The sequence below is a fragment of the Salmo trutta genome, chromosome 3 (assembly GCF_901001165.1).
Source record: "Salmo trutta chromosome 3, fSalTru1.1, whole genome shotgun sequence".
Taxonomy (NCBI): Eukaryota; Metazoa; Chordata; class Actinopteri; order Salmoniformes; family Salmonidae; genus Salmo; species Salmo trutta.
In genome coordinates, this window is record NC_042959.1 from 55,884,347 (window position 1) to 55,910,735 (window position 26,389).

At 42.4% G+C, this 26,389-nt stretch overlaps 1 protein-coding gene across 1 annotated transcript; it reads left to right on the forward strand.

Moving 5' to 3' along the window:
• Nucleotides 1–379: 379 nt before the first annotated feature.
• On the forward strand, nt 380–26,026 carry pnp4b (purine nucleoside phosphorylase 4b). The gene is made up of 7 exons (XM_029741381.1): nt 380–511; nt 4,097–4,269; nt 9,881–9,984; nt 21,524–21,699; nt 22,866–23,056; nt 24,480–24,559; nt 24,714–26,026. The coding sequence occupies exons 1-7, from the start codon at nt 486–488 to the stop codon at nt 24,858–24,860; spliced, it is 897 nt and encodes a 298-aa protein (XP_029597241.1). The 5' UTR covers nt 380–485; the 3' UTR covers nt 24,861–26,026.
• The last annotated feature ends 363 nt before the right edge of the window (nt 26,027–26,389 follow it).

The following is a 26,389-nucleotide window of genomic DNA, read 5'->3' on the forward strand; positions in this document are numbered from 1 at the left end:
TTCACAAATAACAATTAATAATCTTATGCTGTAATAAACAACCCATTAGTCATATTGCTTAAACTGATATAAAATAAGTTAGACATATTTACTTCATATTTGTTAGTGTATATTGTAGTAAGGTCATTTCCGATTTGTTAAACAAATTGACTTTCACTATGAACGTGACTTCAAATAGGTAAAAGAACATTGGTAAACCCTGTAATTATTTGAATGTACCCTTGTCACATCGGACCTTTGCATCCCACGAGGATGTGGGAGACATCTCCATGTGACTCGGCACGTTTGTTATCTCCAGGAATCCCAAAGAATATACCCCACACTATCGCCCACCTCAAAATCAACCAATGAAAAGGTTCCACACACTAGGTTGCGTGGCACTATTTCAGTCCCTCATGCTATCTCTTAACTCTATCTATCGTCGCCAGCTTTGATTAACTCTAAACTCCCCACCAGACTGCACCTGCCAGACCTGTTTGTGGATCATGCATACCAAAGGAAGTACAGAATGGTAAATGTTATTTTCTTCATTATATTTCACACATCAGACAATATTTCCGGTTAAATGGATTGGTTTAGCATAAGCACAACTTTGATCCAGGGATGACAGTGAATACACACGTTTCGATTTGTTTCCCATAAATTATGAAACAAAAATGGAATTGTTACATACATTTAATATGTTTGTTTAAAACAAACATACTAGCAGTTATACAGGCTTCTAGAGGGACTTACTAAGGAACATTTCAAAATGTGAATCTGAGAGGAATACACAGACACAGACAGTCATACACTGCAGGATAGCAGGGTATTATAGTATTCATTCTTGCTTTTCAATAAATACACTGTTTTGTTCATACGTTCAGAGGGGGCCGATATCAGAACAACTTACAAGTCAGGTCACATGCTGCGCACTCAGTGAATACAAGAGGCTAAATTAGATTTGAAATGTAATGTTAAAATACCACTCAGGGGTTGACAATCTGTGGAACAATTGCTTTGAATATGTTTCCTCAGGTCAGGCGCCCCATTTCAAAAGAGCAGTGAGATCTCCTCACTTATTTCAGTTATTCCTCCTGTGCCACGACGGATTTATTAGTTGGAATCATTCCTGTTTGATCATAATGAAGGAAAATGAAACTGTTCGCTATACGGATTTGTTGCGCTTCTAATTTTATATTTATATATTGAGAGTTTGTGTCACTGATCTACACACAATACCCCATAATGTCAAAGTGGAAAAGTGTTTTTAGACAGTTTTACAAATTCATTAAAAACGAAAAGCTGAAATGTCTTGAGTCAATAAGTATTCAACCCTTTTGTTATGGCAAGCCTAAATAAGTTCAGGAGTAAACATTTGCTTAACAAGTCACATAATAAGTTGCATGGACTCACTGTGTGTGCAATAATAGTATTTAAGATTTTTGAATGACTACCTCATCTCTGTACCCCACACATACAATTACATATCTGTAAGGTCCCTCAGTCGAGCAGTGAACTTCAAACACAGATTCAAGCACAAAGACCAGGAAGGTTTTCCAATGCCTCGCAAAGAAGGGCACCTATTGGTAGATTTGTATAAAAAAAGCAGACATTGAAAATCCCTTTGAGCATGGTGAAGTTATTACTTACACTTTGGATGGTGTATCAATACACCCAGTCACTACAAAGATACAAGCATACTTCTGTAGAGGAAGGAAACCGCTCAGGGATTTCTCCATGAGGCCAATGGTGACTTTATAACAGTTCCAGAGTTTAATGGCTGTGATAGGAGAAAGCTGCGGATGGATCAACAACCTTGTAGTTACTCCACAGTACTAACCTAACTGACAGAGGGAAAATAAGGATGCCTGTACATAATAAGAATATTCCAAAACATGCATCCTGTCTGCAACAAGGCACTAAAGTAATACTTAAAAAGATATTGCAAAGCAATTCACTTTTTGTCCTTAATACAAAGTGTTATGTTTGAGGCAAATCCAATACAACACATTACTGAGTACGATTCTCCATATTTTCAAGCATAGTGGTGGCTGCATCATGTTATGGGTATGTGTTTAATCGTTAACGACTGGGAGTTTTTCAAGATAAAAAAAGAAAAGGAATGGAGCTAAGCACAGGCAAAATTCTAGAGGGAAAACCTGGTTCAGTTTGCTTTCCACCAGACACTGGGAGATGAATTCACCTTTCAGCAGGACGATAACCTAAAACATAAGGCCAAATCTACATTGGAGTTGATTACCAAGAAGACAGTGAATGTTCCTGAGTGGCCGAGTTACAGATTTGACTTAAATCTACTTAAAAATCTATGGCAAGACCTGAAAATGGTTGTCTAGCAATGATCAACAACCAATTTTAATTTTGAAAAGAATAATGTTGTACAATCCAGGTGTTCAAAGCTCTTAGAGACTTACCCAGAAAGACTCACAGCTGTAATTGCTGCCAAATGTGCTTCTATAAAGTATTTACTCAGGGGTGTGAATACTTATGTAAATTAGATACTTCTGTTTGTAATTTTCAATAAATGTGCAAACATTTCTTAAAACATGTTTTCACTATGTCATTATGTGTCACGGATCCCCCCGGAACTGTCATTATGCACACCTGGTCCCTATTCCCATTTGATTAGTAATTGTACAAGTGTGTCCTTTGTTCACCATTGTCCTGTCGATTATTGTTCCAATGTCCGTTGGCTGTGCTATGTTGTTTTAGCTTTAGTGCCACGTATATTGTGCAGATGATTACGGGTCTCGTCCCGTGTGATAATCATTATGCGATTGTGTATTTATTCGAGGTACTCCTCGCTCTTTTGTTTGGGTTTCTACGCTGTGTTTGTATACGTGTTTGTTTGGTCTTTGTCCCCGTGCCTGTCACGCCCTGACCATAGAGAGCCTTTTATTCTCTATGTTGGTTAGGTCCGGGTGTGACTAGGGTGGGTAATCTAGGTTGTTTTATTTCTATGTTGGCCTGTGTATGGTTCCCAATCAGAGGCAGCCGTTTATCGTTGTCTCTGATTGGGGATCATATTTAGGCAGCCATTTCCCCATTGTGTTTTGTGGGATCTTGCTTTGTTTTTGTGTAGTTGCCTGTGAGCACTCCAGAACGTCACGTTTCGTTTGATCTTTATTGTTTTTTTTGTTGTGCAGTTCACTTCAAATAAAATGTCGAACCGATTTCACGCTGCGCTTTGGTCTGAATGTTCTTACAATGATCATGACAGTGCCTTTACACGGCACACTATAATTTGGGAATTAAAAAACCCTATTACGCATTCCTGCGCCTGTCTCCCGATCCCTTTATACCAACGTGACAATATGGGGTATTGTGTCCAGATGGGTGAGAAATATATTGAGTACATTTTGAATTCAGGCTGTAACACAAGAAAATGTGGACTAAGTCAAGGGGTATGAATATTTTCTGAAGGCACTGTAAACAAAGATCTAAGTAGATATGTTATCTCATCTTTCTTGCAACATTTTTGATGATAAACAATATTGTTCCTAGAAGGATACAGTCAGTATATTCTTTATCTATTGCAAGTGTGTTTTATTTCTATCTAACCAATTATAAAGTTGAGCTATACCTAACTCCATTGCCTAATTCAGTTAACTGCACAATTTAAAATTGACAGCTTGTCACTACCACCTAGGGACTTGTTCTAAAAGGGATATAGAAGGTGTTAGACAATATGGCAAAAAAAAGAACATAGCCTATCAGAAGGTATGGTGGAACTGTTACCATATTGTTCATACCAAATCCTTTCATATCCATATTAAATGTTGAGTGGTAGGGACAAGGGGTTAATTTGGAATTAAGCATGTGTCTCTACATCAGGGGTAGGCAACCATGGAGACACGATCACATCTCTTTTTTTATTTGTGGGAATGGTTGGGTGCAGATTTCCAAAATTAAACACTTTTTTAGCTAAATTCCTGGTGATTTTACATTATTTTTGACCAAAAAGTTAAATCCCCCCACAAATCACATTTGCCGGCCGGTTTTGGCCCGTGGGCCATCTGTTGTCGATCCCTGCTCTACATGGTGTGTAGTCAGACAGTATATTTAAAAATAATTACCTGAGTGTCATCTCTCCTAGCTGTTGCTCTTTTGAAGACTACAATCAGACGACAGAATGGCTTCTGAGCCGGACGAGACATAGGCCTAAGATCGCAGTGGTGTGTGGCTCCGGCCTGGGCCTGCTCGCCGATGGTGTTACCAACAAAGAGATCTTCCCTTACGCAGATATCCCCAACTTCCCCGTCAGCACAGGTGAGATGAAGTTGCTGTCACAAACGTATAATGTGTCATGATAATATTGATATGAGACTAATGATAGTATAATGTGGTCTCTACCCAGCAAACAGTGAATGTTCCTACAATGTTAAGATGAAGTTCCAATGGAGTCTTAATTTGGTTTACATCCAATGTTAGCATGAAAACTTCCTATGACTGTTTTTAAAATGTCCCGGCAAAACCTACTAACATTCTGGGAATTCAGAAGTAACCAGAAATTGTTTGCTAGGTATAAACTGTCAATCTATACTACCCACCCCCACAGCCCCACCCCCCACACACACACACTTTGACAAATATAATAGGCAACGCCTCTCTGTAAACATCACCTCATCCCAATTAGCTTGTTCACTGATTCTCCCAAACATCAGGTGAACCTGTGTAGTGCTCTTAATTATGCCTGCACAGCAGAGGAATTTACATTTCCCCTCAATGATTCCATTGACACACCATTGCAGCTAAGTAGTTTATTATTTACTTGCTGAAATGCATTTGGGATTTCTGTGTGTCTTTGTCAAAATGTCACATGGAAAAACAAATCATAACCAGCTGGCGGGAAAATGAACCAAGAATGAATAACTACGCCCCATGAATAAAATATTATAACTAGAGTAAAAATAGGCCCTAATATCTGCCACATGGAATTCTTATTATGATCTCATGGACATATTTAAATATTCATCATGTGGAGGTGAATATAAAATGTCTGCAAAGCGCTCAAATGTTCACTTTCCTATTATTATTAGAGTAAGGTGGGTCTTTGCAGAAAAGCCATAGCCTCCTGTCTCGGAACCATCTTTTGTTGTGTCTTTGGACAACAATAGCATCATAAATAAACAAATGAGAAGCCTAGAAATAACATTATTTGACAATGTTGCCTTCATTAGACAGAGCTGACATTTTTTTTTTATTATCTTCAATTCAGGTTTGTTTTGTGTTGCAGTCTTTCCAATTAAATTCTAGTTAATTTAAGCTTGTCAGAGAGGAGCCCATTGAAAACACTAATCGATGTTCAGTGCAGCACCAGACTTCTCGTTTTTTGGTAAATTAAATGGAGAGCATAATGATTGGCAAACATTCTAAATGAGTGTGATTTCAGACAATACTAATATTGGTGTTTGCCTGTGAACAGGTGCTATGCTGTGTGAACCTGTAACAGCAAACAAAAACAAAAAAATTGCCTATCCAATAACCTGTAAAAACAAAAGGGCCAGATTTAATCAAATCCACACAACATAACACATAGCAGTATCCAAATAAAGGCTTAGATAACCAGTACGATAGTGAATCCTTAGAAATACATTATTTGCTTGGTCACTCACACCAAATCTTTATAAAATTACATCCAGTTACCCTCATTAAAACAAGTTAATGCAGCAAAGGAATGGATTCTGAAGTAACTTCAATGGACAGAGTAATAACTGACACCATCCTCCCCCTAAACTTCCCTCTGCCATCCATCAACCTCTGAAAGAGGAGAAAAAAGTCACTTCTCTAAACAGTGTTGTAATCATTCAGGTCCTATCTCACGATGCAGCACTTTCAACAAATCGCCTCTGACAAAACTCAGGGTGAAATTAACATAATCTCCACACCACCGAACACAACTCTGCTGTAGTCTCAGAAGGGTACTAAACAGACCACTACAGTTGACATTTGACAGCGGATGACTTACACTTTTATTTCAATAGCACTGATACTGTTCCAACACTGCATGCTCTCCTGAGTACTACAGTGCATTCGGAAAGTATTCAGAACCCTTGACTTTTTCCACATTTTGTTACGTTAAGGCCTTATTCTAAAATTAATTAAATAAAATGTTTTCCTCATCAATCTACACACAATATTCCATAATGACAAAGCGAAAACTGGTTTTTAGACATTTTTGCAAATGTATTCAAAATAAAACAACAGATACCTTATTTACATAAGTACTCAGACCTATTGCTATGAGATTCAAAATTGAGCTCCGGTGCATCCTGTTTCCATTGATCATCCTTGAGATTTTTCTACAACTTGATTGGAGTCCACCTGTGGTAAATTCAATTGATTGGACATGATTTGGAAAGGTCCCACAGTTGACAGTGCATGTCAGAGCAAAAACCAAGCCATGAGGTTGAAGGAATTGCCCGTAGAGCTCAGAGGCAGGATTGTGTCGAGGCACAGATCTGGGGAAGGGTACCAAAAAATGTCTGCAGCATTGAAGGTCCCCAAGAACACAGTGGCCTTCATCAAGACTCTTCCTAGAGCTGGCTGCCTAGCCAAACTGAGCAATCGGGGGAGAAGGGCCTTGGTCAGGGAGGTGACCAAGAACCCGATGGTCACTCTGACAGAGCTCCAGAGTTCCTCCGTGGAAATGGGACAACATTCCAGAAGGACAACCATCTCTGCAGCACTCCACCAATCAGGCCTTTATGGTAGAGTGGCCAGACGGAAGCCACTCCTCACTAAAAGGCACATGACAGCCCACTTGGAGTTTGCCAAAAGGCACCTAAAGGACTCTCAGACCATGAGGAACAAGATTATCTGGTCTGATGAAACCAAGATTGAACTCTTTGGCCTGAATGCCAAGTGTCATGTCTGGAGGAAACCTGGCACCATCCCTACGGTGAAGCACAGTGGTGGCAGCATCATGCTGCAGGGATGTTTTTCAGCGGCAGGGACTGGGAGACTAGTCAGGATCGAGGGAAAGATGAACGGTGCAAAGTACAGAGAGATCCTGCACCAGAGCGCTCAGGACCTCAGACTGGGGTGAAAGTTCGCCTTCCAACAGAACAATGACCCTAAGCACACAGCCAAGACAATGCAGGAGTGGCTTCAGGACAAGTCTCTGAATGTCCTTGAGTGGCCCAGCCAGAGCCCAGACTTGAACCCGATAGAACATCTCTGGCGAGACCTAAAAATAGCTGTGGAGCGACGCTCCCCATCCAATCTTGACAGGATCTGCAGAGAACAATGGGAGAAACTCCCCAAATATAGATGTGCCAAGCTTGTAGCGTCATACCCAAGAAGACTTGAGGCTGTAATCGCTGCCAAGGGTGCTTCAACAAAGTACTGAGTGAAGGGTCTGACTACTTATGTAAATGTGATATTTAAGTTATATTTGTAATAAATTTGCAAAAATGTCAAAATATGTTTTTGATTTGTTATTATGGGGTATTGTGTGTTGAGTGATTAGGGGGGGAAAACAATTGAATCAATTTTAGAATAAGGCTGTAACGTCAAGGGGTCTGAATTCTTTCCGAATGCACTTTATATAGTCTACGTCAGATTAGAAACCGGGTGGTTTGAGCCATGGATGCTGATTGTCTGAAAGCTGTGGTATTTTTAAGCAATAAGGCATGGGGGGGTGTGGTATAAGGCCAACATACCACGGCTAAGGGCTCTTCTTACGCACGACGCATCGCGGAGTGCCTGGAGACAGTCCTTAGCCGTGGTATATTGGCCATATATCACAAACCCCCGAGGTGCCATATTTCTTTTATAAACTGATTACCAACGTAATTAGAGCAGAAGATTACATACACTCAATTGTATTTGGTAGCATTGCCTTTAAATTGTTTAACTTGGGTCAAACGTTTCGGGTAGCCTTCAACAAGCTTTCCACAATAAATTGGGTGAATTATGTGGACTTGCCAAAACTATAATTTGTTAACAAGAAATTTGTGGCGTGGTTAAAAAACGAGTTTTAATGACTACAACCAAAGTGTATGTAAACGTCCGACTTCAACTGTAGGTCCCATTGTATGTACAGTTGAAGTCAGAAGTTTACATACACTTCGGTTGGAGTCATTAAAACTCATTTTTCAACCACTCCATAAATTTCTTGTTAACAAATTATAGTTTTGGCAAGTCGGTTAGGACATCTACTTTGTGCATGACACAAGTCATTTTTCCAGCAATTGTTTACAGACAGGTTATTTCACTTATAATTCACTGTATCACAATTCCAGTGGGCCAGAACATTAAGTTGACTGTGCCTTTAAACAGCTTGGTAAATTCCATAAAATGATGTCATGGCTTTAGAAGCTTCTGATAGGCTAATTGACATAATTTCAGTCAATTGGAGGTGTACCTGTGGATGTATTTCAAGGCCTACCTTCAAACTCAGTGCCTCTTTGCTTGACATCATGGGAAAATCAAAAGAAATCAGCCAAGACCTCAGAAAAACATTTGTAGACCTCCACAAGTCTGGTTCATCCTTGGGAGCAATTTCCAAATGCCTGAAGGTACCACGTTCATCTGTACAAACAATAGTACGCAAGTATAAACACCATGGGACCTTGCTGTCGTCATACCGCTCAGGAAGGAGACGCGTTCTGTCTCCTAGAGATGAACGTACTTTGGTGCGAAAAGTGCAAATCAATCCCAGAACAACAGCAAAGGACCTTGTGAAGTTGCTGGAGGAAACGGGTACAAAAGTATCTATATCCACAGTAAAACGAGTCCTATGTCAACATAACCTGAAAGGCCGCTCAGCAAGGAAGAAGCCGCTGCTCCAAAACCACCATAAAAAAGCCAGATTACGGTTTGAAACTGTACATGGGGACAAAGATCGTACTTTTTGGAAAAATGTCCTCTGGTCTGATGAAACAAAAATAGAACTGTTTGGCCATAATGACCATCGTTATGTTTGGAGGAAAAAGGGGGAGGCTTGCAAGCTGAAGAACATCATCCCAACCGTGAAGCATGGGGGTGGCAGCATCATGTTGAGGGGGTGCTTTGCTGTAGGAGGGACTGGTGAACTTCACAAAATAGATGCCATCATGAGGAAAGACAATTATGTGGATATATTGAAGCAACATCTCAAGACATCAGTCAGGAAGTTGAAGCTTGGTCACAAATGGGTCTTCCAAATGGACAATGACCACAAGCATACTTCCAAAGTTGTGGCAAAATGGCTTAAGGACAACAAAGTCAAGGTATTGGAGTGGCCATCACAAAGCCCTGACCTCAATCCTATAGAACATTTGTGGGCAGAACTGAAAAAGTGTGTCTTCGAGCAAGGAGGCCTACAAACCTGACTCAGTTACACCAGCTCTGTCAGGAGGAATGGGCTAAAATTCACCCAACTTATTGTGGGAAGCTTGTGGAAGGCTACCCGAAAAGTTTGACACAATTTAAAGGCTACCAAATACTAATTGAGTTTATGTAAACTTCTGACCCACTGGGAATGTGATGAAAGAATAAAAGCTGAAATAAATCATTCTCTTTACTATTATTCTGACATTTCACATTCTTAAAATAAAGTGGTGATCCTAACTTACCTAAGACAAGGGAATTTTTACTAAGATTAAATGTCAGGAATTGTGAAAAACTGAGTTTAAATGTATTTGGTTAAGGTGTATGTAAACGTCCGACTTCAATTGTATGTACATGCAGAGAGTATTTCAATACAGCAGTAGTATTTGACTTCCATAGGACTCTCTCATGCTTGGAGTATGAACAACACAAATCGGACATCTTCTGTGAAATTAAACATGAATAAAACATAAATTCACCGTTTTTATTTTCTAACCCTACTTGAGACATGCTGTATCACTAACCTCCCATGACAGACTATGCTTGTGTTCTGTGTCCTTTGCAGTCCCGGGTCATGAGGGGTGTCTGGTGTTTGGTATTCTAAAAGGCAAATCCTGCGTCTTCATGCAAGGCAGATTCCATCTGTACGAGGGCTATTCACTCTGTAAGGTAAGACCAAATACAGATTCTGACCGATAAACAGGTAATAATATAAGCCATTTAGTAGATGCTTTGATTCAAAGTGACTTACAGTCATGCGGGCATACATTTTACATATATGGGTGGTCCCAGGAATCAAGCCCACTACCCTGACATTACAACATTCATGCTCTTCCAACTGAGCTTCAAACTGAGCTACGAAGGACCCCATACATTTAGAGACTCCCAGTACCATGACGAAGACTATATCTATATTATTTTGGTATAGGCCATATTTTAAACATCCAACATTAAGACATTTGCTTTACACTACTAGTCTTTCTACTCTTTTACCTTCCTTTGAGATCAGGGAAACATAACATCAGATTATTTTAACCATCAATATCCCTAGCCTCCATGGATTCAACCCAGTCCCTGCTCATCTATAACCCTTACACATTCCCGCTACGGCGACACCAGATGTTTTGAAATATTCATCACCAGTGTGTGCGCTTTGCTTATATTAGCCATCATAAAGAAGGAAAAGAGTGAAACAAAATGGGTCCTTTCCTTTGGAACGCTATGCTAAAAACTCTCCATTGTGGCTCAACAAGGTCATGTTAACTGAAGGAAAACTCCTCCTATTTGTATAACAGAGAGGGGCTGGCATCTCTGGCCTTGGCCCATTAACTTTATCTGTCACAATCAGGAAAGTGGGAGGCAGGAAGACGATTGCTGAAACCAGCCTGGGAACTGCTGACTCTGCACAAGGCTGTATATTTTAACAAACAAAGTTTAGGACAGGGTCGCCACTGATCTGGGCCCTGTTTCTTAAAAATATCCCTGGCAGTAATGAGGTCATTGTTGGGTCATTCGGTGTGAATTGAACAAAATGTCAATGAAGTGTAGTATTTTTCAGAAACTAGTACAAAGAAGTGTCATTTAAGAATGAAGCCATTTTCTCAAACAGCTTGTAAGGATTTTGTTCCAAATGTTGAGTGGATGAGAGGTATGTACGTGTTGTGACGCTTGTCTTATTTGTATATAAAAGTATTTCAAAGCAGCAACTTTCTATATGTAGGTTTTTGCTTGGTCGCGATTTACAGCCCCAATCAACCAGTCAATCAGCTGTAGCACTGCATATTTATGATGTCACTCCGGAGTTAAATGAGTCCTTTCCTTCCACTCTTTTGGTTAAGACAGCATAAATGCAACCCTCTCTAGACCCTCTAGACCCCCAAGACCCTCTAGACCCCCTAGACCCTTGGTAAATGGCTAAGGAATCTTCTGTTGTCCGGAGTGGCGAGGGAAATTCTCAGAGTAATTACGACGTTGACAACATAACATGATGTATTAGAGTCAACCATCATGGCTGCCGGACACCGGCACATAAGTGAAGCACAGGCTTTTTGGGCTTTCACTTAGGGTCACCACATTGTACCTGTCAATCAATAGCACTAGTAAATAGCACATTACTCATTCTCATCCTTTGATTCTGACCAGTCCAGACAATAATTTGTTCCTATTGACCTAGATTGCATTGAACAGCGAAAATATAGACATATTGTATAACAGTCTATGAGAACAGCCGGAGACAGTCTAAAGATGTGTAATTATGATGAGATATTGAAGCGGCATTTCTACCTCCCAGGTGCTAGACAGTAGACATGTCATCATGTTCTCATTGACTGTGACCACAGAGGAGGGCTTAGGTTGCAGCCTCGCCATTGGACAGAAGTATCTTACACCGCAAGAGGCTTTGGTGACAGTTTATAGGGAGACAGAGAGAACAACAGACTAAATGATGCCCTCTAGATCAATGTCTTATCACCTATGGGCTGTTTCTCAATTCTGACCTCCACAATATTGTTTTCACCTGTCAATTCTCTTCAGATCACAGTAGATGTAGGATAGGACCCAAAGGAGAGGAAGTAACTTTACACTGCTGAGATGCAGCCCATAGGTGAGCACTGTCACGGTTAGGGTTGCAAAGGGACGGTATATTACTGGAAACTTTAGAAGTTTACCATTAAACTACCAGAATTTTAGTCTCTTTTAAGGATTTTATGTAATCTGTCACAAGACATCTAGGGGCATGTTTGGGTACTTCAGATTATCACAGGTGTCTGTAACAATCTCTGGCCCTCTGTCTGGCCTTGTCACATAATATGGTTTTACAATTTAAAAACAATTGAATGACAAATCTGTAAAACATTATCCTATATATAAACCATGAACTTAGTGTCCCGTGTGGCTCAGTTGGTAAAGCAAGGGTTGTGGGTTCAATTCCCATGGGGGACCATTATGAAAATGTATTACTGTAAGTAGCTATAAGAGGGTTTTAGCATGAAATATAATTTAAAAATGTTTTTACAAACTTTTATTTATTTTATTATGTCAATATGTATTTGTTGTCAATGTTTTGCCGTCAAGCTGGTTGCAGTTGTGAAAAAAGTAAATAGTTGCAGAGTTAATTGAAAATAATACCATTGTTGATTAGATGCTTTTTTCACTCAATCAGCTATTTTCTCTTGAACCATATGGTCTATCTACTAGAAACTCATGGACAATATGGACACAGATATAATAAATGAATAATTTATATGAATTTTTTTTGTTATTCAAATATAAATTACCAAAGTTCCAGTAGATTGCCATAGATTTTCTGTTAATTAACAAAATTACAGAACATTTCAGTAAATTACCGGTATCTTTGCAACCCTACTCATGATAGATAGGTTTCCTATCTTGAGGGCTGACTGAACATGCAGCAAAACGTGTAAGGTGTTAGAGAAGAACAGGTGTGATTACAGTGGATGTTGGATCGCTTTCCTATGGCTCAGTACACCAGACAAAGCGACAAATCGATTTCTGCTAAAATTACCCCAGCACATGCAACCGATACAGCTGTGGTTTCAGCCTGCCATCTGCCCACTGTCCGTCTTTCTCCCTGTCTCTTTCTCTCATTCTCTCCCTTATTTTCTCTCTCTCTTTCTTAATTTCTGTTTCCCCCACCACCACCACACAATCTCACACTCTCTACTCTCATCTCCACACACCTCTCCACGTCTTCCCTGTTCTGCTCACTTTCTTTCCCAACATTATCGGACAGCAGTCCAGTATGTGTGACAGGGACACCAGGGTGTCCATACACTCCATCAGCCCAGGGACACATCCATGAGTCATTGTATCTGACACTTCCGACACCAACATCGCACCACTCTCACAAGAGTTACGTAAAGACAAAAGAAATACAGAGAAGTTGAAGCTAGCACTCAGTCAATATCTAGAAGGCATGGTGATGCTACTAGTTTGTTACTAATTTCCATTTTCATACACTTTATTTTATGATACACTTTGTTCCATGGGTTTTGACATCAAGTGCTTGGTACATAGCAGAAAAGGAATATGGTTTTGCTTTGTTCAATGATACTCTCACAAGCGCTCTCTCCCTCCCTCCCCCCTGATTTGCAATCAGGGTGTGAGCTGTTATCTCTCTCATCTCAGTGTGTCGGTAGGAGATGCATGGCAAGGTTAATTAGCTGGCTTGCTTCGTTAGCCCTCCCTGATCTCCTCTCCCTCTGTGAGTGGTGCCTTTCATACAAACTGCTAGCATGCAGCTGTAGTTAGCCTTGGCGCTAGTTCTGTATTGTATAGTGGCTGTTATTGGAGCATGATGAGTGTTATTGGCATGCATGTTTAATTAAGATAAACATGTATACACATCAAAAAAATCACATATCCTATGCCACACACAAATATACATGCAGGTGAGGCAAGGAAAGACATGGAGGAAGGGAGGGAGGGAGGCTTGAAAGGTGATCTGGCATTGAAATACACTGCTCAAAAAAATAAAGGGAACACTAAAATAACACATCCTAGATCTGAATGAATGAAATAATCTTATTAAATACTTTTTTCTTTACATTGTTGAATGTGCTGACAACAAAATCACACAAAAATAATCAATGGAAATCCAATTTATCAACCCATGGAGGTCTGGATTTGGAGTCACACTCAAAATTAAAGTGGAAAACCACACTACAGGCTGATCCAACTTTGATGTAATGAGGCTCAGTAGTGTGTGTGGCCTCCACGTGCCTGTATGACCTCCCTACAACGCCTGGGCATGCTCCTGATGAGGTGGCGGATGGTCTCCTGAGGGATCTCCTCCCAGACCTGGACTAAAGCATCCGCCAACTCCTGGACAGTCTGTGGTGCAACGTGGCGTTGGTGGATGGAGCAAGACATGATGTCCCAGATGGGCTCAATTGGATTCAGGTCTGGGGAACGGGCGGGCCAGTCCATAGCATCAATGCCTTCCTCTTGCAGGAACTGCTGACACACTCCAGCCACATGAGGTCTAGCATTGTCTTGCATTAGGAGGAACCCAGGGCCAACCGCACCAGCATATGGTCTCACAAGGGGTCTGAGGATCTCATCTCGGTACCTAATGGCAGTCAGGCTACCTCTGGCGAGCACATGGAGGGCTGTGCGGCCCCCCAAGGAAATGCCACCCCACACCAAATCAAATCAAATCAAATTTATTTATATAGCCCTTCGTACATCAGCTGAAATCTCAAAGTGCTGTACAGAAACCCAGCCTAAAACCCCAAACAGCAAGCAATGCATGTGAAAGAAGCACGGTGGCTGGGAAAAACTCCCTAGGAAAAACTCCTGAGAAAGGCCAAAAACCTAGGAAGAAACCTAGAGAGGAACCAGGCTATGAGGGGTGGCCAGTCCTCTTCTGGCTGTGCCGGGTGGATATTATAACAGAACATGGTCAAGATGTTAAAATGTTCGTAAATGACCAGCATGGTCAAATAATAATAATCATAGTAATTGTCGAGGGTGCAACAAGCACGTCCGGTGAACAGGTCAGGGTTCCGTAGCCGCAGGCAGAACAGTTGAAACTGGAGCAGCAGCATGGCCAGGTGGACTGGGGACAGCAAGGAGTCATCATGCCAGGTAGTCCTGAGGCATGGTCCTAGGGCTCAGGTCCTCCGAGAGAAAGAAAGAAAGAGAGAAAGAGAGAATTAGAGAGAGCATATTTACATTCACACAGGACACCGGATAAGACAAGAGAATACTCCAGATGTAACAGACTGACCCTAGCCCCCCGACACATAAACTACTGCAGCATAAATACTGGAGGCTGAGACAGGAGGGATCAGAAGACACTGTGGCCCCATCCGATGATACCCCCGGACAGGGCCAAACAGGCAGGATATAACCCCACCCACTTTGCCAAAGCACAGCCCCCACACCACTAGAGGGATATCTACAACCACCAACTTACCGTCCGAAGACAAGGCCGAGTATAGCCCACAAAGATGTCCGCCACGGCACAATCCAAGGGGGGGGGGGGGCGCCAACCCAGACAGGAAGACCACGTCAGTGGCTCAACCTACTCAAGTGACGCACCCCTCCCATGGACGGCATGGAAGAACACCAGTAAGTCAGTGACTCAGCCCCTGTAAAAGGGTTAGAGGCAGAGAATCCCAGTGGGAAGAGGGGAACCGACAAGGCAGAGACAGCAAGGGCGGTTCGTTGCTCCAGCCTTTCCGTTCACCTTCACACTCCTGGGCCAGACTATACTTAATCATAGGACCTACTGAAGAGATAAGTCTTCAGTAAAGACTTAAAGGTTGAGACTGAGTCTGCGTCTCTCACATGGGTAGGCAGACCATTCCATAAAAATGGAGCTCTATAGGAGAAAGCCCTACCTCCAGCCGTTTGCTTAGAAATTCTAGGGACAATTAGGAGGCCTGCGTCTTGTGACCGTAGCGTACGTGTAGGTATGTACGGCAGGACCAAATCGGAAAGATAGGTAGGAGCAAGCCCATGTAATGCTTTGTAGGTTAGCAGTAAAACCTTGAAATCAGCCCTTGCCTTAACAGGAAGCCAGTGTAGGGAGGCTAGCACTGGAGTAATATGATCAAATGTTTTGGTTCTAGTCAGGATTCTAGCAGCCGTATTTAGCACTAACTGAAGTTTGTTTAGTGCTTTATCCGGGTAGCCGGAAAGTAGAGCATTGCAGTAGTCGAGCCTAGAAGTAACAAAAACATGGATTAATTTTTCTGCGTCATTTTTGGACAGAAAGTTTCTGATTTTTGCAATGTTGCGTAGATGGAAAAAAGCTGTCCTTGAAGCAGTCTTGATATGTTCTTCAAAAGAGAGATCAGGGTCCAGAGTAACGCCGAGGTCCTTCACAGTTTTATTTGAGACGACTGTACAACCATCCAGATTAATTGTCAGATTCAACAGAAGATCTCTTTGTTTCTTGGGACCTAGGACAAGCATCTCTGTTTTGTCCGAGTTTAAAAGTAGAAAATTTGCAGCCATCCACTTCCTTATGTCTGAAACACAGGCTTCTAGCGAGGGCAATTTTGGGGCTTCACCATGTTTCATTGAAATGTACAGCTGTGTGTCGTCCGCATAGCAGTGAAATTTAACATTATGTTTTCGAATGACATCCCCAAGAGGTAAAATATATAGTGAAAACAATAGTGGTCCTAGAACGGAACCTTGAGGAACACCGAAATTTACAATTGATTTGTCAGAGGACGAACCATTCACAGAGACAAACTGATATCTTTCCGACAGATAAGATCTAAACCAGGTCAGAACTTGTCCATGTAGACCAATTTGGGTTTCCAATCTCTCCAAAAGAATGTGGTGATCGATGGTATCAAAAGCGGCACTAAGATCTAGGAGCATGAGGACAGATGCAGAGCCTCGGTCTGACGTCATTAAAAGGTCATTTACCACCTTCACAAGTGCAGTCTCAGTGCTATGATGGGGTCTAAAACCAGACTGAAGCGTTTCGTATACATTGTTTGTCTTCAGGAAGGCAGTGAGTTGCTGCGCAACAACTTTTTCTAAAATTTTTGAGAGGAATGGAAGATTCGATATAGGCCGATAGTTTTTTATAATTTCTGGGTCAAGATTCGGCTTTTTCAAGAGAGGCTTTATTACTGCCACTTTTAGTGAGCTTGGTACACATCCGGTGGATAGAGAGCCGTTTATTATGTTCAACATAGGAGGGCCAAGCACAGGAAGCAGCTCTTTCAGTAGTTTAGTTGGAATAGGGTCCAGTATGCAGCTTGAGGGTTTGGAGGCCATGATTATTTTCATCATTATGTCAAGAGATATAGTACTAAAACACTTTAGTATCTCCCTTGATCCTAGGTCCTGGCAGAGTTGTGCAGACTCTGGACAATGAAGCCCTGGAGGAATACCCAGATTTAAAGAGGAGTCCGTAATTTGCTTTCTAATGATCATGATCTTTTCCTCAAAGAAGTTCATAAATTTATTACTGCTGAAGTGAAAGCCATCCTCCATTTGCGAATGCTGCTTTTTAGTTAGCTTTGCGACAGTGTCAAAAAGAAATTTCGGATTGTTCTTATTTTCCTCAATTAAGTTGGAAAAATAGGATGATCGTGCAGCAGTGAGGGCTCTTCGATACTGCGCGGTACTGTCTTTCCAAGCTAGTCGGAAGACTTCCAGTTTAGTGTGGCGCCATTTCCGTTCCAATTTTCTGGAAGCTTGCTTCAGAGCTCGTGTATTTTCTGTATACCAGGGAGCTAGTTTCTTATGACAGATGTTTTTAATTTTTAGGGGTGCAACTGCATCTAGGGTATTGCGCAAGGTTGAATTGAGTTCCTCGGTTAGGTGGTTAACTGATTCTTGTCCTCTGACGTCCTTGGGTAGGCAGAGGGAGTCTGGAAGGGCATCAAGGAATCTTTGGGTTGTCTGAGAATTTATAGCACGACTTTTAATCTTCCTTGGTTGGGGTCTGAGCAGATTATTTGTTGCAATTGTAAACGCAATAAAATGGTGGTCCGATAATCCAGGATTATGAGGAAAAACATTAAGATCCACAACATTTATTCCATGGGACAAAACTAGGTCCAGAGTATGACTGTGGCAGTGAGTAGGTCCAGAGACATGTTGGACAAAACCCACTGAGTCGATGATGGCTCCGAAAGCCTTTTGGAGTGGGTCTGTGGACTTTTCCATGTGAATGTTAAAGTCACCAAAAATTAGAATATTATCTGCTATGACTACAAGATCCGATAGGAATTCAGGGAACTCAGTAAGGAACACTGCATATGGCCCAGGAGGCCTGTAAACAGTAGCTATAAAAAGTGATTGAGTAGGCTGCATAGATTTCATGACTAGAAGCTCAAAAGACGAAAACGTCATTGTTTTTTTTTTTGTAAATTGAAATTTGCTATCGTAAATGTTAACAACACCTCCGCCTTTGCCGGATGCACGGGGGGTTTGGTCACTAGTGTAACCAGGGGGTGAGGCCTCATTTAACACAGTAAATTCATCAGGCTTAAGCCATGTTTCAGTCAGGCCAATCACATCAAGATTATGATCAGTGATTAGTTCATTGACTATAACTGCCTTGGAAGTGAGGGATCTAACATTAAGTAACCCAATTTTGAGATGTGAAGTATCACAATCTCTTTCAATAATGGCAGGAATGGAGGAGGTCTTTATACTAGTAAGATTACTGAAGCGAACACCGCCATTTTTAATTTTGCCCAACCAAGATCGAGGCACAGACACGGTCTCAATGGGGAAAGCTGAGCTGACTACGCTAACTGTGCTAGTGGCAGACTCCACTAAGCTGGCAGGCTGGCTAACAGCCTGTTGCCTGGCCTGCACCCTATTTCATTGTGGAGCTAGAGGAGTTAGAGCCCTGTCTATGTTCGTAGATAAGATGAGAGCACCCCTCCAGCTAGGATGGAGTCCGTCACTCCTCAGCAGGCCAGGCTTGGTCCTGTTTGTGGGTGAATCCCAGAAAGAGGGCCAGTTATCTACAAATTCTATCTTTTGGGAGGGGCAGAAAACAGTTTTCATCCAGCGATTGAGTTGTGAGACTCTGCTGTAGAGCTCATCACTCCCCCTAACTGGGAGGGGGCCAGAGACAATTAATCGATGCCGACACATCTTTCTAGCTGATTTACATGCTGAAGCTATGTTGCGCTTGGTGACCTCTGACTGTTTCATCCTAACATCGTTGGTGCCGACGTGGATAACAATATCTCTATACTCTCTACACTCGCCAGTTTTAGCTTTAGCCAGCACCGTCTTTAGATTAGCCTTAACGTCGGTAGCCCTGCCCCCTGGTAAACAGTGTATGATCGCTGGATGATTAGTTTTAAGTCTAATACTGCGGGTAATGGAGTCGCCAATGACTAGGGTTTTCAATTTGTCAGAGCTAATGGTGGGAGCCGTCGGCGTCTCAGACCCCACAACGGGAGGAGCAGAGACCAGAGAAGTCTCGGCCTCCGACTCCGACTCGCTTAATGGGGAGAACCGGTTGAAAGTTTCTGTCGGCTGAATAAGCGACACCGGTTGAGCATTCCTACAGCGTTTCCCTCCAGAAGCCATGAGAAAGATGTCCGGCTGCGGGGACCGTGCGAGGGGGTTTATACTAACGTTACTATCTGTACTTGCTGGTGGCACAGACGCTGTTTCATCCTTTCCTACACTGAAATGACCCTTGCCTAACGATTGCGTCTGAAGCTGGGCTTGCAGCACAGCTATCCTTGCCGTAAGGCGATCGTTCTCCTGTATATTATGAGTACAACGACTGCAATTAGAAGGCATCATGTTAATGTTACTTAGCTTCGGCTGTTTGAAGTCCTGACGAACCATGTCCAGATAAAACCTCCGGGGTAGGAAAGTTGAAGGAAAAAAAAAACAAAAAAAAAAGTTGAGTGAGGGAAAAAGTAGAAATATACGGTAATGAAAAAGTAAAAACCGTCAGGTAGCAAAGTAAAAACGGCAACAAAAACGCACAGCAGCGTAAACAAGTCTGCAAGTTGTTTGACTCGGGTTATTGTGTTTTTGGATTGTAGCCCATGACTGACCCACCGCCAAACCGGTCAAGCTGGAGGATGTTGCCGGCAGCAGAACGTTCTCCACGGCGTCTCCACACTATGTCACGTCTGTCACATGTGCTCAGTGTGAACCTGCTTTCATCTGTGAAGAGCACAGGGCGCCAGTGGCAAATTTGCCAATCTTGGTGTTCTCTGGCAAATGCCAAACACCCTGCATGGTGTTGGGCTGTAAGCACAACCCCCACCTGTGGACGTCGGGCCCTCATACCACCCTCATGGAGTCTGTTTCTGACCGTTTGAGCAGACACATGCACATTTGTGGCCTGCTGGAGGTCATTTTGCAGGGCTCTGGCAGTGCTCCTCCTGCTCCTCCTTGCACAAAGGCGGAGGTAGCGGTCCTGCTGCTGGGTTGTTGCCCTCCTACGGCCTCCTCCACGTCTCCTGATGTACTGGCCTGTCTCCTGGTAGCGCCTCCATGCTCTGGACACTGAGCTGACAGACACAGCAAACCTTCTTGCCACAGCTCGCATTGATGTGCCATCCTGGATGAGCTGCACTACCTGAGCCACTTGTGTGGGTTGTAGACTCTTTCTCATGCTACCACTAGAGTGAAAGCACCGCCAGCATTCAAAAGTGACCAAAACATCAGCCAGGAAGCATAAGAACTGAGAAGTGGTCTGTGGTCCCCACCTGCAGAACCACTCCTTTATTGGGGGTGTCTTGCTAATTGCCTATAATTTCCACCTGTTGTCTATTCCATTTGCACAACAGCATGTGAAATGTATTGTCAATCAGTGTTGCTTCCTAAGTGGACAGTTTGATTTCATAGAAGTGTGATTGACTTGGAGTTACATTGTGTTGTTTAAGTGTTCCCTTTATTTTTTTGAGCAGTGTATATTCACAAATTGCCACTCCTAGCTTGCAAACTGACAGAAATGTGCATTTTCATGAGTCACTGTACACTCCACACACACGCGCACACATGCACATGCAAACCATGTTTATGGATGTTGCACTAGTGGTGCCGTGTGTATGTGTCTGTGTCTGTCAGTGGTCTGACTTACAAATGTAGGATCTTAATTTGAGCCAGTTTTCTACAGCAGGAAAATAATGCTGCAGCAACAGGAAATGTGAATTCATATGTGGATTATAATTCATGCAAAGAGCAAAAATTGGACAGCACTCTGGTGAATAAACTTAAATGAACATATGTTTATTGCCGCACTCAAATACACTACAAGTTTACCATTTCTTGCATTTCAGGAAAGTTCTCTTGCAACAAGATCCTACATCTGACCCTATTGGGCATTTCTATATCAAGAGAAGTGTGTGTGTGACAGAGTTACAAGTCATGGCTGCATGCTTCTGGCAGATTGTATGCACATCTTGTGTATTACTGGTGCTGGAGATGACCAAGGATGGTCCAAGAGTTGTCAGCGAATAATACAAACATTTTATGTCTCATTTCTCCTCTTCCCCTTAATGGTACAGTAAAGTGTTGGTAGCATTCTCTTCACCTCTCTCGTCCTTTCCTCTCTTCTATATTTATCACTCCCTCCCTTTCTCTAACTCCCTTTTCCTGTTCACTCGTCCACTCCTTTCTCCTCCCCTCCTCTATACTCATATAATTCTCTTGTTCTCTCTCTCGGACTCTCTCCCCACCTATATTTCTCTCCTCTCCCTCTCCATCCCCCCCTCTTCTCCCCCAGGTCACATTCCCGGTGCGGATCTTCAAGCTGTTGGGCGTGGAGACCCTCATTGTGACTAACGCCTCAGGGGGCCTGTGTCCGGACTTCAAAGTGGGCGACATCATGCTCATTAAGGACCACATTAACCTGCCAGGCTTCGCCGGCCAGCACCCTCTGTGCGGCCCCAATGACGAACGGTACAACCAGAGACAGGGAGACAGAAAGATTGAGGGAAGAAAGGGGAGACAGGGGTAGAGAGGGGAGGTAGGGAGAGAGGGAGAGGGGTGTGGGAAGGCACATCACCCACTGTGCAGCTACAATGATGAACAATACAGGCAGAGAGATGGAGAGAGGCAGGGAAGAGGGACAGGGAGAGGGGTGGGGGGAATGGGCGGAGGAGAGTGGAAGTGATGGAGGGAGAGTCAAGGAGAGAGAGTGAAAAATGTAGTATAGTCTGAAGCACAAAGGTGGGAGGAGAGATGGAAAGAGAGAGAGTTGCAGTCAGTGAGAGAACTGAAATAATCCCAGAGAGAGGAAACACGGGGAGGGAGAGGGGAAGAAATACATACTCTTCAAGTAATCTATCTAGCTCACTAGGTTACATGGAACCTGTAATACATATTTTCCCTTTACAGCTAGGAGGTTGTAGATTAATGACAAATATACTGTATGTTGACTAGTAAAGGGATTTCCTAGCATTGTGCTCAGAGAGCTACAGGTAACTACCAAAATAATGGAAACACTTGAGTAAATGAGGGATACAAAGTATATTGAAAGCAGGTGCTTCCACCCAGGTGTGGTTCCTGAGTTAATTAAGCAATTAACATCCTATCATGCTTAGGGTCATGTATAAAAATGCTGGGAAGGCTATTATTTTGGCTACCTTGGCTCTGTTCCAACAGGATGACAATGCCCCCATCCGCCGGGCACGATTGGTCGGTCACTGAATGGTTTGATGTTCATGAAAACGATGTAATGGCGGTCTCAGTCACCAGATCTCAACGAGACAGCGTTTTCCACCACCATCAACAAAACACCAAATTATGGAATTTCTCGTGGAAGAATGGTGTCGCAACCCTCCAATAGAGTTCCAGACATTTGTAAAATCTATTTCAAGGTGCATTGAAGCTGTTCTGGCTCGTGGTGGCCCAATGCCCTATTAAGACACTCTATGTTGGTGTTGCCTTTGTTGGCAGTTGCCTGTATTCTCTGTATACTATCATTATACTGTATTATATTACAGTATTATTCATATTATTAATAGTAGCAGATTCTTGGTAGATTAGGAGAGATGCATTGCAATAGTATTTGCTCCATATGTCCCATCGATAAGGCAGTATTGATTGACTGTGCTCTGCTCCAGGTTTGGGATCCGGTTCCCCTGCATGTCAGATGCCTACAGTAAGGACCTGAGGAAGCTAGCTCTGGATATCAGTCATGAGCTGGACTATACCAACTTTGTGCGGGAAGGGGTGTACTGCATGGTGAGCGGGCCCAACTTCGAGACCATCGCTGAAGCACGCATGTTGCAGGTCTTGGGGTGCGACTCTGTGGGTGAGTGGAGACAACACAGGCCTACCGGCTACAACCACGAACGGGTTTTCATCACCAGAACTGGCTATGACTTGAGCAACAAATTACAGTTAATGTTAGGAAATGGTTCAATTTAAATTTAAAGGAGCAATAGCTAGATATTTAATACAACTTGTGTTTCAAAATGCTGTATCAAGATCAAGCATCTACTCAGGAAGGGGATGTTTTGTCAGAGAGCCAAGTGACCACCAGCCACAACATGGTTTAACAACGATATAAACACAGACGAGGCTTGCTCACTCTCCTTTTCCCCTTTATAGTTCATTAACACTGCTCTAATTGGACTTCCCTCGTAACAACACCCACGCTGGGCTCGTTAATAAATGATGGTGCTAGCTCTGCTAACAGAGCCGACTCATGCTAATTAGCTTAGCGATTAGGTCAACAGATAGACCAACAGGCTACTACATGCTGTGGCGCTAATTGGTCTGATGATTTGATCCAGGATCAAAATACAACACAAACAAAAATCTGTAACAATGTACAGTGGGCAGAACAAACGAATGACATCTTTCATTATCCACTCCCCCTAAGAACATGTATTTTGCCGACTTGTTACCTTAAGAGCTTGTTGTTGTTGTTGCCAAGCGATGACAAAGCAAAGCCATTTTGGTTCCTTGTTTTGGTGACCTATTGAGTTATTACTCCTGTGAGTGTAGTATTCTTTAATTTGAGAGTCCAATTCAGGTCTGCCAATCCATCATTTTTTATGTGGTGTTTTTTCTTTACCATGCTTGAGTTTCAGCTTAGTGGAGGCTGTTTGAGTGAGTGAGACCTTTGGCTTAATAAGTGTTTTTAATTCATATGCTTTTTGGTTATGCCTGTAAAACATGTTTTGTCGTTGCATTCGTACAGTATGTGCCTGTGTAAGTTGTATCCATGTTTTTAGCATGGTTTTAATGATATGTGAGATCTGGCCTGTGTTCCCATTAAATACTAACATGGGAATTTGGACCAAATTTCAGGGAATGGGACCAAATCTCAGGGAATGGAACCAAAGCTCAGGGAACGGGACCAAAGCTTAGGGAACGGGGCCAAAGCTCAGGGAACGGGGCCAAAGCTCAGGGAACGGGGCCAAAGTTCAGGGAACGGGACCAAAGTTCAGGGAACGGGACCAAAGCTCAGGGAATGAAACCAAAGCTCAGGGGGCAATACACGGAGGGGGTTATTAATGATGCTGAATAGTATAACCACCTCTCTACACACACACACACAAACACACAACCATGACCCAGTGCCACCCACAACCCCTGTTGGATATTTTGCCATTTTCTCTCTGCCCCTCCCTTCCCACCCCTCTCTCTCGCTCTCCATCCCCATGAACCTGCCAACCTCCGCTCCTGTCCCCGTCTGCACTCCCCACCCCCTTTCCTCTTCCCCATAGGCATGAGTACGGTCCCAGAGGTAACAGTGGCCAAACACTGTGGCCTGAGGGTCTTTGGTCTCTCACTCATCACAAACAAGGTATTGATTGACTTCTCTTATTGCTGTATATCATTTGATGTACCTTATCTGCACACACTGTGAAAAGCTCAGCGTGTCTATTCTGTCATCTGTTGACTAGTTATTGAGTATAGGTACCGGAGCATCTTAATGTATTCTTATTATCATTGTGAAGGTCTCCCTGGACTACAGCCGTGAGGAGAAGGTGAACCATGAGGAGGTCCTGGAGATCAGCAAGATGAGGGCGGAGCATCTGCAGATGATGCTCAACACACTTATCGCCCGCTCCCACCAGCTGGACGAGGGCATCAATGTCAACTGAAGGAGAAAGGGGGATGGAGAAAGAGACAGAGAGACATACTCTAATGTTGAAGCACACTCTCTCTCTCTCAGACACACACAGACACACACAGACACACACAGACACACACAGACATGTACACAGACATGTGCAGACTTGCATATCATTCACTGTGAATCTTTACAATAATCAACCACCCATGATGAAAGAATTTAGTACATTTTCTAGTTTAATAAAATGTTCTAAAGTTGTTGTTTTTTTTTACACAAGAACCAGTCTGTTAAAAAATGGAAATGCTTATTTGATGATAGGGCACTGATATGAGAATATGTAATGCTCCTATTTAACATCAGCTGAAGGGCTGCCACTACCAGTTGTACAACTGAACACCTTCAACTGAAATGTGTCTTCTGCATTTAACCCAACCTAGGTATCCCCCTTTCCCTTTCCTTACCTGGGGAAATTCAGAGAGAGAGAGATGACAGAGGAGAGAGAGATATTATACATTCATTCCACAAAAAAAAATTCTCCCAAAAATAAATGTGAAAAACCTCCAACCAGAAAATAGCATTTAATAACAAATAGTGTGGAAAAAAAATATGCAACTGAACTAATGTACAGATGATGGTGCTTTTCTTTTCAAATTCCTCTTGCTATTCAGAGCTAGTAACAGAAAAAACATGTCCTGTATTAATATAATTATACAGTGCTTTTTTTTTGTTATCCCCTCACTGTTTAGAACGAGAATCAAACTATTATTTCCGTGCTTCATTGTTTTTACCACACAACACGAGTCTGTTTCATAGAGTTGATGAAAAAACTATTTCCATGCTAAACAATTACAGTGTTACGAATTAGTTTGACTGAAATAACAATGAGAGCTCATGTAGAAATAATATGTTTCTTGTAAGAATTTACACAGCAACAGAAAAAATGTACAGAAAAACGTGGTATCTTGCCAAAGCAAATACTCTGTTCACTGCCTTGCCTTACAGTAAATCGAAGTGCATTCATCTATAAAGAAAACACTGCCATCTTTCACAGGGCTCCTCAGCCAATATGGTGCAGTGGTACCTTCTCCACTGTAGCGATAAGCTTGGAGAACACTGATGTGTTCATAACAAGGTTTTCCCATTGTAAATATTTAGATACATATATAAATAAACATACAGTAGATATAGATCATAGACCGACTTTAAGTGTGTTTATTTGTGTCTGTGTGTGTTCGTCAGTGCATGCATGTGTGAATATTGTGGCGGCAGGTAGACTAGGGGTTAAGTGTGTTGGGCCAGTAACTGAAAGGCCTCTGGTTTGAATACCCGAGCTGACAAGGTGAAAAATCTATTGTCGTGCCCTTGAGCAAGGCAATTAATCCTAATTGCTCCTATAAATTGTTCTGAATTAGAGCGTCTGCTAAATAACTAAAAGGTAGTGCACATGTGTGTAAAAATGGGGTAAACCAAGGTTAAACCAATCTACTCAGGGTCAGACTCAAAGTAAACATGTGAATATAACCACATTGGATGGATATTCAGGAATTCTGACCTTGT